This window comes from Helicoverpa zea, chromosome 16 (assembly GCF_022581195.2).
Source record: "Helicoverpa zea isolate HzStark_Cry1AcR chromosome 16, ilHelZeax1.1, whole genome shotgun sequence".
Taxonomy (NCBI): Eukaryota; Metazoa; Arthropoda; class Insecta; order Lepidoptera; family Noctuidae; genus Helicoverpa; species Helicoverpa zea.
Window position 1 is genome coordinate 1,286,064 of NC_061467.1, and position 14,073 is coordinate 1,300,136.

At 37.7% G+C, this 14,073-nt stretch overlaps 2 protein-coding genes across 3 annotated transcripts in view; one reads left to right on the top strand and one right to left on the bottom strand.

Annotated features, from left to right (window-relative positions):
* The window catches only part of LOC124637531 (lutropin-choriogonadotropic hormone receptor-like), a 34,356-nt gene extending 22,754 nt beyond the window's left edge, over positions 1 to 11,602 (top strand). The window contains exons 2-13 of the mRNA XM_047174045.1: positions 2,399 to 2,528; positions 2,943 to 3,017; positions 3,880 to 3,948; positions 5,099 to 5,194; positions 5,572 to 5,637; positions 6,868 to 6,936; positions 7,019 to 7,093; positions 7,281 to 7,398; positions 7,886 to 8,002; positions 8,229 to 8,338; positions 10,166 to 10,363; positions 10,444 to 11,602. Of these exons, the coding sequence (XP_047030001.1) occupies positions 2,399 to 2,528; positions 2,943 to 3,017; positions 3,880 to 3,948; positions 5,099 to 5,194; positions 5,572 to 5,637; positions 6,868 to 6,936; positions 7,019 to 7,093; positions 7,281 to 7,398; positions 7,886 to 8,002; positions 8,229 to 8,338; positions 10,166 to 10,363; positions 10,444 to 11,545 (2,225 nt within the window). The 3' untranslated portion in view covers positions 11,546 to 11,602. The remainder of the gene's footprint in view (positions 1 to 2,398; positions 2,529 to 2,942; positions 3,018 to 3,879; positions 3,949 to 5,098; positions 5,195 to 5,571; positions 5,638 to 6,867; positions 6,937 to 7,018; positions 7,094 to 7,280; positions 7,399 to 7,885; positions 8,003 to 8,228; positions 8,339 to 10,165; positions 10,364 to 10,443) is intronic.
* Positions 11,603 to 11,890: 288 nt separating this feature from the next.
* LOC124637532 (AN1-type zinc finger protein 1-like) lies at positions 11,891 to 13,365 on the bottom strand. Of its 2 annotated transcripts, none has more exons than XM_047174046.1 (3): positions 12,865 to 13,365; positions 12,536 to 12,653; positions 11,891 to 12,450 (listed from the first exon to the last, which is right to left on the bottom strand). In XM_047174046.1, the coding sequence occupies exons 1-3, from the start codon at positions 13,146 to 13,148 to the stop codon at positions 11,926 to 11,928; spliced, it is 927 nt and encodes a 308-aa protein (XP_047030002.1). In that variant the 5' UTR covers positions 13,149 to 13,365; the 3' UTR covers positions 11,891 to 11,925. The 2 variants fall into 2 exon arrangements, with proteins under 2 accessions (XP_047030002.1, XP_047030003.1); XM_047174047.1 differs by having other exon boundaries at positions 12,536 to 12,638; positions 12,865 to 13,358.
* Between the last annotated feature and the right edge of the window lie 708 nt (positions 13,366 to 14,073).

Consider the following 14,073-nt stretch of genomic DNA (forward strand, 5'->3'; position numbering starts at 1 on the left):
ATTGCACACCATAATGTGTACAGGCTGGTGGGTTAAATTAATAGAAACAATTATGGACCCTGTCGGGCACAGCAAAGTAAGTTTTTTTAGGGGAGAGGACGAAGAGCGCTTTTTAAACATAATAATATTGAATTACCTAAATGTAGAAAATCTTGTATTTAGATATTTGAGTAGGTATTATTAATCTGTGTAGATTTATTTATATTTTACTTATTTATTAAATTTATATTCGTCTTGATTTCCAAGACATGACTTTCGGATAAATAGGAACCCAGCACATACCTACATGTTTGAATGCAAGAGTGATGATTCCTCAATCACTTCAAATGTATTGTGGCATGGAAAGAAAGACAAATCCCTAGTACTTAAATACAAAAGTTTTGACAAATGTTTACATATAGGGCTACTCAGGCTTCCAAACATTCCTACTTTTGCGATACCATTTACAAAGGCAGAGAACATTAACGCACTCAGTTTATAGCGCATTATCCAAACAAACACAGTTTTACTCCGCTTCAGCCATGTAAATAAAAATAAAAGCGGCGATTAATGTTCTCCCACCGATCAATAGTAAAACTGAACAATTATAAGCTTACTGACTGTTTATTGTAGTACGCTTAACGCACGCTGAAAGTCTGGCATCTATCAAACAGACTATAAGTTATTTTGGCGCGAATCTACGGGAATTATTTGCGAATTTATCGCATAATTTGAATACTATTAATAGGTAAACTATTATCTGGTATTACTGGAAAATTTTGACCTTTGTGAAATGTGAAAATTAGATACCTACTAAACTCTTCTGTGTGGAGCGATGCTACATCAAGATTCATTCGTCCTACAATTAAAGTTGTGATGACAGAGAAAGCATGTCATATCATGCCAATCAAAATTCAGTCAACATGTCTGCCTAATTTATTAAGTGGTAAGAAAATAGCTCTCCCATTTCTACTTCTACACTTCTCTTAAATTATATTGAATTATATAGAGAATACAATACATAAATACATTATAACACTAAATCATAAACTAATACATATGTTACATAGATAAAATTATATTATATGATCACGCTGATTTAATAAGTAAACGTACGCAAACTAATGTAAGTATTACTTAGTTGTATCTTGAGTTTACACCTACTTACATGGTGCGGTCGATAGATTCAATCGGCTAGCAGCAACATGTCCTAACTAGACAGGCTGGTAGTTATGCATGAAAACACAGTTTTCAGTACTGTGTACAATAGGTGCGGCAAAAGCATCAGAGATAACAAAAGCTTATCGGTAAATGTTTTTGTGAAAAAACTACAATAAAGTTATTTTGCTGAATTCCTTCAGTTCAATTGATTTAGTTGGGTTGCAGCCAACCTGGAGGCCGGGGCTTCAAAGCACTTCAAACAATGGAATAAATGCAGTGATTATTTTGTTATTGTCTAAATAAACATGCTGTTTGTCTAGTTAGACATTCCTAGCGTTCCTAGTTCATGGAAGTTTTATTTTATGAAACTTAAGTCTCTACAAAAAGCGTTTGCGCAGTGAACACAAAAAGTTTTAGCTGATTGAGCTGATTTTACATATTTCAGTTAGTACCTATTTTTTTACTCCGAAATGATTTTAAAATATTTATATTTTTGTAGTTACTTTCCAAATAATTCCAGCGCTGACAAACAAGATATTATCTTAACTAACCACTATCATCTCATTAAGATTGAATCTGTAGTATGTATGTACCACTAATTGCATTTCCACGTACCTTCTAAGAGAGGTATTTCTGAGAGCAACTCATTATATTTCCAGATAAGATATGGGCCTCTTAATGTATCCGCCTTATGAAATGATGACAGATTAGTTTTGAAATAACGCCAAGTCTGGGAGCGATTTACTGAAATTATACGCACTTTTGGCTTTGTAATGTGTTCTGGCTGGAGTAAATTCAAAATTGTGACGCACATTACAAGGATTACCTAGGTATTTGGTCGGTATCATCCTCCTCCGAGCCTTTTCCCAATCATATTGGGGTCGGCTTCCAGTCAAACCGGATTCAGCTGAGTACCAGTGCTTTACAAGAAGCGACTGCCCATCTGACCTCCTCAACCCAGGTACCCGGGCAACCCGATACCCCTTGGTATAAGGGGGACTAAAAACTTTGATAGGATTCACGCTTTTTTAAAACAAATTACTTAACTAACTAAACTGTCAGCCAACTCTTGAGTCTGCAGTGTCACCCGCACACTCTTAGAAGTAGCTAAAAACTTCACTTAATAAAAAGTGGTAATTGTTACACAAGACTGCACTCGTTTATCGAATTCAAGAACATAAAAAATAGAAGCTTTATTTCAGCTTTATTTTACATTACATTTTGCAGTGGAATAATGTAGGTATTCCCATTGTTACAGGCAGCAGAGAGGCGGCGTGCCATGTCATGAGCGAGAGCGTGTCGGTGGTGCTGCACCAGACCAACATCACTCGGCTTACGGCGAAGGCTATACATGCCGCCGGGTACCATCTGCATAGAGTTGAGCATCTGTAAGTAAATTATCTTAAAGCATGAAGAAAAATCTGTAAAAAGTGTAGGTGTCATGAAGAGTTAGAGTAGATGTAGCTGACTGTAAGAATCCTACTTCGATTCCTCAACCAATAAGTATCTTAAAAAACCCTGTAAATATTCGGGTATAAGCGAACTTCAGCTAAACTGGAAAAAGGACAGGAATTTCTTAGTCATAATAGGGCATTTCATTTTGAATATAGGTGCCCTTGCTTACCTAGGTACTTGCAAGCCTCCGGTACAATTTGATTATGCATTTATTAGAGTATGCATCAATATTTCGTCATCAGTCATCTAATCGCTTTTCGTCTTGGCTATCACTAGCACCTAACATCGATACATCGATCCCAAATCGAATGCTGTAGTTCGATTTACGAGCGTTATTTTTGTTTCAGTTCAATAATGGATGCGCCGAAACTGGACCACATTGCCGTCGAAGATCTGACTAAGATGCCTAATCTCAAATCTTTGTGAGTATTCTCGATACGATACCTACTGTAAACTGGATGTATTGACTCGGTTACAAATGAGAGCGATTTTATCAAAACGTGTTTTGATTTTGACCTGCATAACAATAGTAGGGATTTTCCACAAGTTTCAATTTTGTATCCCATTCTGAAATGAGGAATTTTGCTCTGCACAAATGTAGGCTGGATTTATCTAGAAGTTTTAATAGAAATACCCCATTTTCACAAACTAACTTACACAACTTACACTTTCCTTGATGGATATTTTGTCGGCATCAGCGTGACTGGATTTACAGAATTTTTTGGATGTGAGATTTGTGTCAGTATTTTCATTTATTAAATGTACATAGAATTTCTGCTTTATCCTCGGTCCCAAATAGGTACTTGAGCTTCGAATTATTTTTCGTAGAGCAATATGTCGGGTGTGTCGTTCATAATCACATTAAATGAAATGCGTTAATATACTGGTTAATATATGTCGATTAACACAAAGAAAAAAGAAAAATACGTAAAAATAAAAAAATGAATTTTTCAAACAAATTAAACAGAATAAAAGTGGGCGAAAATTAGAACACCATATACAAGTCAGTCATTACAAACAACTGAAATTCTCCCTTGAAAACTGACATCTGTCAACTGATCAAAACATTCGATACTCCTAATTTTATCTCTGCTTTACACATGATGTTGTAAATTATAAAAACGAAAAATGACTCCTGTAGCTAAACCACTGAATGGATTAGGTTATTTTTTTACAATTCGCCATAGAATATCTTAAAGTATATACGATAGGATTTAATGTGATTGTGAACGACACACCCTGTATAAACTTGTCAGTATCTAACTATTTGTTTGTATGTGACAGGTTTATAACTCAAGCGCCGCGGCTGCACCGGGTGGCGCCTCTCCCGCCGCTGCCCGAGCTGCGCACATTGTACGTATGTATTTTATTTTATTATTGTTTTGTTTAGTTAGTTGGACATTGCCATTTTTTTACTTCCTACCTCATAATACCTTTGACGATAGGTATACATATATTATCCGCAGATTAGAAAAACTAGTACATAAAAAAATGCGTAGGTTGTATGTTGTGTAATGTTTCGAGAGATTGCCGGGTGCTACGGAGGGTGTAGTTGATTCCAAAAAAAAGAACAAAGAAATTGTCAAATGCAGAACCCACACAAAACTTTTTTTTTTGCAATTATAATATTTAATTAATAAAAAACTTTTTACAAAAAAATAAAACCGACTCCCAAAAACACTGAAAAGCAAAAAAAAACTATTCTTAGGTGCATCGGCCTAGAAGTCGGTGTCTAATGGATGTAACTAAGTTTATAACGCCACCGACTTCTAGGCCGATGCACCTAAGAATAGTTTTTTTTTGCTTTTCAGTGTTTTTGGGAGTCGGTTTTATTTTTTTGTAAAAAGTTTTTTATTTTTAGCTTTTCAGTGACAAGCATAGTTGTCACTATCCGCATGTCATATCCGCAGTGGAAAGTTCTCATCAATACGAACAATATAAGCCCAAGCACGAGGTAGTTTACATATTCAATTGTCGAGTTCCCTCGACCTTCGCTGGTCTCCATCATCAGGTCAGCTTCAAACCTTCACTGTTGCAAAGGTCTCGTCAATACGAACAAAATAAGCCCAAACACGAGGTAGATTTTTACACATTCATTGTTCAAGTTCCCTCGACCTTCTCTGGTCTTCATCATCAGGTCAGCTCCAAGCCTTCACCATTGCATAGTGTTATCAGACATGCGCCTTAGTGTCAAGTTTTTACCCTACGTATGCCTACGATTTTCGAAAGTTGCCCTCGATTTCTCAGGGTTTCCATCATCAGATCCTGACCTGGTGACTATGGGACCACCTGGGAGGTAAACCCTATCAAACAAAAAAAAAATTTTGCAAATCGGTCGAGGCGTCTCTGAGTAATCGGTGAACATACATAAAAAATAAAAAAAAAAAAAAAAAAAAAAAAAGATCCCGACGAATTGAGAACCTCCTCCTTTTTGGGAAGTCGGTTAAAAACAAAGTGCACCAATATTCTCTAAGTACTGGCTAAATCCCGTTTTTATCAACAGCATAATTACGACATCTGGGCTGCTGGAGGTGCCGAACCTGAGCCACGTGCACGACAACAAGAAGGATAACAGCTCCCTCGCGTATCTACAAGCCATGTGAGTACCGCTTACATACTTATTTTCTAGAAATTCTTCACCCTCATCTACTTTTGGCAACCTTGTCGTGCCGGAACCTGAAATTGCAGGGAAAGAAAAAAATAAAGGAGTCCCGTAGTTGTAAATTACCCCTTTGGACTGAGCCTTTTGATCAAAATACATAGGTATTAGTGGTGGGTAAAAAAATTGACGACTTTAACTGTCAGATTTAACACTCCGTCTGTTTTCTCGATGGGCTTAACGGCTACAAAATAAACTTAATCACATTCCATCTTCAGGAATACAACTAACTGGTTCAAAAGGGAAATGGAGTGCAAGAGAGACCCCTGTCCTACAAGATATTTTTTTTATGTTGTTTTCATTTATTATTTTTGCAGAGATCTGGAAGGCAACCACATAAGGCGCCTGTCGCCGCACGCACTGCGCGTGCGCGCCGATCAAGTGTAAGTCCCTAGGTACATACACATGTGCTATTTTATTTGGTTTTATCATTTTACATACCTCATTTGCTTTTCATAAGTCGTACATAGTTTTGAAAGCTTTGATTTGAAGTTGCAGTAAGAGTCAGTTTTCAAACAACGGTTTACCTGCTACGAATTCACGTTCACGTTCGAGTTTCATAGTAGTAGGCAGTTTTTAAGAAGAAACGATCGTTTATGTTGTCGGTGAACTTGGGTCTAATTAAAAAATTAACATAATTTTGAATGAAAAATTACTTACCTACCATTATATGCAGACAAAAGTTTAAGTTCTAAAGTATAATTTCCAATAAAGATTATAACGCATTCCATCCTGACAATAACACTTAATAGCGACTATCTAGTCTAGACAAACCGCTTTCAAACATTTAAAATTTCAATATTTTCCCATAGAGTACTTACATATAGACCAGCATATCTTGGCAAATAGCCGCTTATCCTGCAGTATCTTTAATCTAGCTTTAATTAGTTTACTCTGGCAATTGCGGCCATAAGTGAAAATTATTATCTTTATTGTAGCAGTTACTATGCTAGTACGTAAAGGTCAACAGTATAAACTTTATAAGTACATGTTTTCATGTAGGTATTTGGAACGTATGCTAATATTTTCTGTTTGTTTTAGCATAATAAGTAATTGTTTTTCTTTTCACAATTTAGGTACCTGGGGCCCGATTCTCCTAAGTTAATAATGTCAAAATCGAATAGAAATCGAATCGCAATAGCAGTTTTAACCATATCGGGCATTCTGCTACTAATATAAGACCAATCGTATTCCAACGACATTCGATTGGTTTGCGATTGGTCTGCTATTTTGGTGATTTTGGTCTATACGGTAGTTTGCTCTACAATCATATGGCAATAGTCAATAGTTAATCATTTGCAGACAAAAATGATTCATTATTGAATGACAGAAAAGGATAAAAACGTTTATTTCAATGTAAAATTGCAGAATGCCACATACGTTTCAATCGTAATCGAGTCGGGATTGGATCGCAGTCGAACGTGAATCGTACGTTGCTTAAGTAAAATTAGGAGAATCGGGCCCCTGAAACTCTTGAAGCTTAGGGTAATTTTGTAGTCTATCACATTCTGCTGAGACTAAACATAGGTTTCCCAAGAATATGGTCAAATTACATTATCATGTTTACATACACGTGCAATAGGTAACAATAGTACCTACTACCGTTTCTTCAGGTCCCTGAACTACAACCTACTAGAAGAAGTGCCAGCTTTCGCGTTCAAAAATGCACAGATTTCTAAACTGTAAGTGGTTCTTGTAACAAAACATTTGAATAGGTAATGATTTATTAATACATTTAATTTACGATGTTCGTGTCTATTTCAGGAGTTTCAGGGGAAATACGAAGCTGAAACACATAGATGATAATGCCTTTGCATCAAACCTTCTCCTCCGACAACTGTAAGTAAACATTATTCTATAGCCGAGACTGCCTATCAGGTACTTAAGTTAAGCGAGGATATAGAAGCGGATAAATGTACTTAAACCATTGTGCACTGCTTAAAATCTGAATCGCTTCGTGGACTTATGATTCTTATGAAGATTTGATCGATTTCGAAGGCAATGTATTTCATTTATTTGGTTTCAGAGATTTAAGCAATACCGCCATTACCTCTCTACCGACAGCCGGCCTACAGAACTTGGAAACACTCAGGATAGAAAAGACACCCTCACTGAAGTACATCCCATCGATTTACGAGTTTCAGGTGAGAAAACTATACTTCATCATTGGCCACGGAGCATCTTGGTCAGATGATTGTGGCAGTGCTTGTCTATGCGGTTATAAGTGCCGTAAGCACTTTCTTTTAGCAAACTACTTACTTTCTACCTAAATGCGTGTAGTTGGCGGACCACATGATAACATGTAGAAGGAATTTTATCAAACTTTTTAGATATCGATAATTATTTCCGTAGGTGAATTGGATTCATAGTATGGTCACAAATTACTATATGTATAGGCATACCTACATAGTTACTACGTAAACAATCTATATACCTATTCATATAAACATATATGTGAAAGGCAGGTATATCCTCGACTGCCTACATCTCTTTTTATGCTAACTTTTATCCCATAGCGACTGTGCTGGAAGAGATTTCTTATTAAAGAGGTACACAGTGTCTTTGTACTTGATTGTTATATTTTATCTGTTTATTCAGCTGCTTTCATTAACTATTAAATATCTTCTGTAGAGTCTCCAGCGAGCGTACCTGACGCACCACTTCCACTGCTGCGCGTTTCGCTTCCCCGAGCGACACAACCCCACGCGCCACAAGTTGTATGAAACACAGATAGCTCTCATGCAAGCGGTGAGAGCAAACTTCTATCCACATTATATTTGGGAATAGCCACAACAAATTAGTATTTACGTAATTGACTACGGAGTTTAGATGGACATTATGAATGCTCGATTTAATTAACCATGAAATATCAAGAACTCATTATTTGTCAAATTTCTGAAATCTTGGCAAAAAATAATGACGGTCTTAACATTTCGACCAGCCTGTACTTAAATGTCCATTGTTTTGTGAACAGAAATGCGCAAACAGCGGTGGACAGCAGAAGATTTCGGCCTCTCGAAAGCGGAGATCGCTGGAAGCAATCAAGATGCTCATCTCTCAGAGCAACGATAATAACACCACCAAGTAAGACAGACATTAAAATCTTATGTGAAATACCTAATGCCTGCAAAACCCATTTTAAAAAAACCGGCCAAGTGCGAGTCGGACTCGTGCACGAAGGGTTCCGTAAATTACAGTTAAATCAACCTATCTCAAAAACTATAAGAGATACTTTGATCAAACCAAAAATCGTTGAAAGAGTTAATTAGCATACATCACCTCTATTTTTTTTAGAATTTTATACCCCGTAGTTATAAAAATAGAGGGGGGGGGACATACTTTTTACGACTTTGAGAGCTGATATCTCAAAAACCGTTCACTTTAAGAAAAATGTTTTTTAGAAAACTTTATATCATTTTAAAAGACCTTTCCATTGATACCCCACACGGGTATGTACATCGAAAAAAAAAATTTCATCCCTCAGTTACATGTATGGGGGGCCCCACCCCCAATTCTTTTTTTTACTATTTAGTGTCATATTTTTGTAGCGGTTCATACAACACATATTCCCATCAAATTTCATCACTGTAGTACTTATAGTTTCCGAGTAAATCGGCTGTGACAGACGGACAGACGGACAGACGGACAGACGGACATGACGAAACTATAAGGGTTCCGTTTTTGCCATTTTGGCTACGGAACCCTAAAAATGATCTTCCATAAAGGCCCCAGTACACGTTGGCCTGTGTTGGGCCAAGCTGTGCAATGCACAAATGTAGGCCACGATCAAATGGTGTTTACACATTGGCGCATGGCTCATTGCTGCCTGGCAAGCCACTTGCGATGGACGTCGAAGTAATTAAGGCTTCGGCTATTTATTTGTACACTACTATACATATTTTTATTATACTACACTACTATATATATTTACTGTGGGTAGGTTTGACCTTCTCGACTTTATGTCGGTTTTAATAGGTATCCCGTTCCGCAGCCCGCGGAAAAAAAGATACCTATGTCCCCCCTAGTCTTTTTATTTCGATTTTATAAAAGTATTTTGTATGTATTATTTATTATATAATGTGTATGTATTATGTAGTTGATGTGTTTGTTTGCGTTGTTCTTATCCTTCTTCTTCCTCTTCTAGGTTGTGATGATGACGAATGTTCGGTGTTATAGTTCGGCCATTCAGAGAATGCGTTCCTGACACGTCGCGATTGAACTGACGACGTAACTACATTCATTGATTATTGATATAATAATGTTGTTTTAATGCTCCTCAATTGTTAAAACGGTAAACAACCAGCAAAAATATTTTTATCGTAACTGCAACGCCATTGCAAAGTTACGTCGTCAGTTCAATCGCGACGTGTCAGGAACGCATTCTCTGAATGGCCGAACTATAGATGATTGCTGTGTATTCTGTTCCTGGATGGCTGGTCCCGCTTGCGTGCTTGGTGATGGATGCGTGTTTTGTGTGTCTGGTGTTTGTGTGACAGTGTGTGAGTGTTGTTCTTCTACTGTTATACTACACTGCTATATTTACTACTATATTTTAAGTTTAAGTTTTTTTTTTTTTTTTTTTTTTTTTCTACTATATTTATTTTTACACGCAACACAAAAGTGTACAATCCTCAGCGGTCGGTGATGAACTAAACATTGGCCGAATGTGTAAACACCACACGCCAAGCTGGGCCAAGATTCCTTTGATGTGTGCCCAAAAAACCGACAACTCGCCGAATGCGCGCCAACCTTGACAAATGTCCGCCAACCTGCACCAATACCCCGTTTACACATTGGTGATGGCGTGTATTGGCCGCACTTGGGCCAACGTGTACTGGGGCCTTATCCCTTTCTAATTTTGATGCTACAGTATTTCTTCTCCATGTCATCTAATGTGACGCTAATTTTCAGAGACTCCTTAGAAGATGACGTATCAACAGCCACGACGAGTGAGGAGTATGACGCTAGATTGATGGAGGAGTACTTCTCCGACTCCGGCAGCTGGGAGGATGAAGACGATCAGGGGGAGTTCCATGAGCCTGTGAATAATACGCTCGGGTCAGGCCTAGGAGTGGCTATATCGGCGGAGTGCGGAAACTTCAGTATTAGGTGGGCAAAATTAGATACGTGGATGTCCTTAGTATCAGTCTTTATGTGAACTACTTACTCAGAATTACTTTTTTTTTCAGTCCACGTAAAGTTGAGTGCACACCAATACCAGACGCGTTGAACCCGTGCGAAGACGTGATGGGTTGGTCCTGGCTCCGCGCGAGCGTCTGGTTCGTCATCGCAGCAGCGGTAGTAGGCAACGTTGCCGTTCTTCTCGTCCTACTCACCAACCACACAGAAATAACCGTCCCAAGGTTCCTCATGTGCCATCTCGCCTTCTCCGACCTATGTACTGGATTGTACCTCTTTATGCTGGCAGTGGTAGACCTCAGGTCTTACGGAGAATTCTTCAACTATGCCTACGACTGGCAGTACGGCGTCGGCTGCAAGATCGCTGGCTTCCTATCAGTCTTTTCTGGACAACTATCAGTAATCACCCTAACTATAGTGACGTTAGAGCGCTGGTTCGCGATAACGTACGCAATTTACTTAGAAAGGAGAATCTCTCTAGCAGCTGCGGCCAAGATAATGATGGGCGGTTGGCTGTACTCCTTCCTGATGGCTGGCTTGCCGCTGGTCGGCGTGTCAGACTACTCATCTACCTCGATATGTTTGCCGGTTGAAAGTAAAGACATAGGAGATGCGGTGTACCAAGGGGGGATATTCATGGTGAGCGCACTAGCGTGGGTCACTATAGTCGTGTGCTACGTGCAGATATACAGATCTTTAGGAGGAGGTGAGAGCTATGGAGGGAGGGGGGCAGCAGCGGCTGCTGAAAGACGGATAGCGAACAAAATGGCACTTCTCATAGGAACAGATCTACTGTGCTGGGCTCCTGTCGCATTCTTTGGTATCACAGCTTTAGCCGGAGTACCATTAGTGGACGTCAGTCATGGAAAAGTGCTTCTAGTATTCTTCTACCCTTTAAACGCTTGTGCTAACCCGTTCTTATACGCGATATTGACGAAACAGTACCGTCGGGACTTGATCACGTTGATAGCGCGGACGGGCCACTGCACGTGGTTGGTCGAGAAGTACAAGTTGGCGGCCACCCCGCCCCCCACCGCGCACACCAACCCGTCGGCGCCCGCGCAGCTGATGCCGCTAGTGGACTCGGTCACGTATCAGAGGAGTCAGTCACAGTATTCACAGTATAAAGACAGTAGTGAAGTGCCGCTTTAAGTGTTTAGTTGTAAGTTTAGGTTAAAATGACATTATTATATGGTTATTTATTTTTAATGTGGTATTTTTATTTGAATATCTATCCTGAAAGTACCGATAGTAAAAATCTGTCATCTCACAAGTAAGAGGCAGTCATAGCTTTCAAGATTATGTAGATCATCAGAAATACTTATTGGTATTTGGCCTGATTACTTAAAAAGATGAGTACTCTCAATCTTACAGGACAATCTTATATGGACGACAATGATGACCTGAAGATGATACTGAATTAAAATTTCAAGTATAAATATTTAAACAAAAGCAATATTTCAGTGGTATAAAATATCTCTAAAATAATAAAAAAGGTTGGTTAAATATTCTAAATATATTTACATCACAACTCAGCTCAAAAACAACTGAGCATGTTCCTCCAACTCAGTAAACACATTGCTATCTACATATTCCACTACCAGCTTATCGCCTTCCAATAGAACCTCATTCTTCATCAGCTCAGAAACTTCCACATCCATCTTCAAAGGACTGATGCAATAACTATCAAGCTGTCTAAACAACCTTAGTTTGACCTCACTAACTTTGTTATTATCATTTTTAATATTACAAGAATCACAAATACTGTCTATGGCGCGCCCTAAACTCCATTTTGAACTTATAAAGACTGGAACCGTGTCTTTTAAGTCTGGTTCTAAAGTGACAGTATCAAACTTTTTTATACTGTCCTCTTCTTGTATGATTCTTATTGGTTTTGGTTCCATGTTTGAAGGTTTTTTGATGGCGAAGTATACTCTGTCGGAAGCTGGGACGGTCTTGGGTCCGATAGCCTTTTGTTTTATCCTCATGAGGTGTATTTTTGAAGCTGTCTTCACTTTTGCTGATGATTGGAGAGCTTTGCGGATGTTTTCTGTGATCTGTAAAAAAAATATTTTAACTTTATTGTTTGATATGTTAAATGAAAATATCTAGAGAGTAAAAAATGGGATTTAATAGTAGTACCTTTTCTTGTAAATGCTTGTTGGCCTCTCTGAACTGTCTCCTGGGAGCTTCAAACTGTTCTATCTTCGCTGCCATTGTCTCATCATCTATTTCTGGACAAGTTCTGGAAATATACAGACTGACATGACATTTTAAATATTTACGCACAATAGACATTTTAAATAATGGACAATAGGTAATTATGTATTACATATGACTCATGGTACAGGGACGCTATTAAAAAATTGTTACTTAAAAACTTAAATATTGTTCATATAAAGAAACTAATCAACATTTTATATATATTTTCTGAAGATGAGAAACTTATTTACAGAACTATTTATACTTACGGATGGAATCTGTGTTCAATACAATAGTGTTTATTACACTTAGAACACAACATCTCATGCAGGTTTCCTTTCCGACAACCTTTTTCTGAGCACCTGAATATCTGGTCATCATTTTTGAGGTTAACTTCTTTGGGTTTTGGCGCCAATTCACACTCGCCGGATAGACAATGTAGGTTGAAATGTTCTCTGCAGAAAACCTTGCCACATTTGCACTGAAGAGGCAGAAAGTCAGTTTGGTTGCAGTCTGGATACTGACAGTGTTCTCCAAGTGTTGGAAACTCCATCTTTTCAAAACCTTAGCGTTTAAGTCAAGCCAGATGTAATAGTTATGTTTTTGCTCCACTTTATTTCTGCCTATAGTTATTCAAGTGTTATATTTATTATCTAAAATTAAACTTGGTCACGAAATACTATGAAGAATACACAAAATAAAATGCGTTCCAGCTCTTCGTTGTATATGGTTGTATTGGATCAGCTGACAGTCATAGATGAGCAGGACAGCTATTCAAATTTATCATTAGTGTGAAAAGGTAACAAACTAATCAAAATGTTTAAAATTCAAATAATCGTAATGTAACTTTTCGAACTGTCAAATGACTTGTCTATTTTCAATTTTTTTTTTTAATTTTTGCCCATAGGGCAGGCTAAAGTCTTTCGACCATACTGCCTAGTCTTTCGTAGGTATTAATTTCTTTCGTAATATTTTTAAAAAATTTTGTCATACGTGTTTAATTCATGTCAAATCAATAATTTTTTGTCAAGTCATTGTCTTCTTTTATTAATCCTGGTTTTTTTCCTAATCCAGCCGTTATCATAGATGTAATATACTATAAACAAGATTGCGCATTCTCAAAATATATATTTACGAAAATGAACTCTATTCCAACGCAATAAGGTACTAAGTTGGTTGCATAATACACAGAGGCAAATCCGAGCCGAGCGGGATAGTTAGAACGGAGGCCGTTTGTCTCTTTCTAACACCTTGCCAGCATAAAAAAATGTTGTGATCAAGTTTTTTTTGCCCAAAAAAACAATTGAATCACTTATATTTTTATCTTATTTTAACAATATTGTAAGTCAACAAATTAAGAACAATCGCATTAATTTATTCGTATTTATTCTTAAAACATAAACAACATAAATTTTTATTTTGCTTTTTTTTATTTTCCAGCGGTAACCCTGAACATTCTTGGCGCGTAATCAGCATTT

Coding starts and splice junctions, on each gene's coding strand:
- LOC124637532 (XM_047174046.1), bottom strand. CDS start 13,148: ATGGAGTTTCCAACACTTGGAGAACACTGTCAGTATCCAGACTGCAAC. Junction 12,654..12,864: donor ATTGAACACAGATTCCATCC/GTAAGTATAAAT, acceptor ATGTCATGTCAG/TCTGTATATTTCCAGAACTT. Junction 12,451..12,535: donor ACAAGCATTTACAAGAAAAG/GTACTACTATTA, acceptor TTTTTTTTACAG/ATCACAGAAAACATCCGCAA.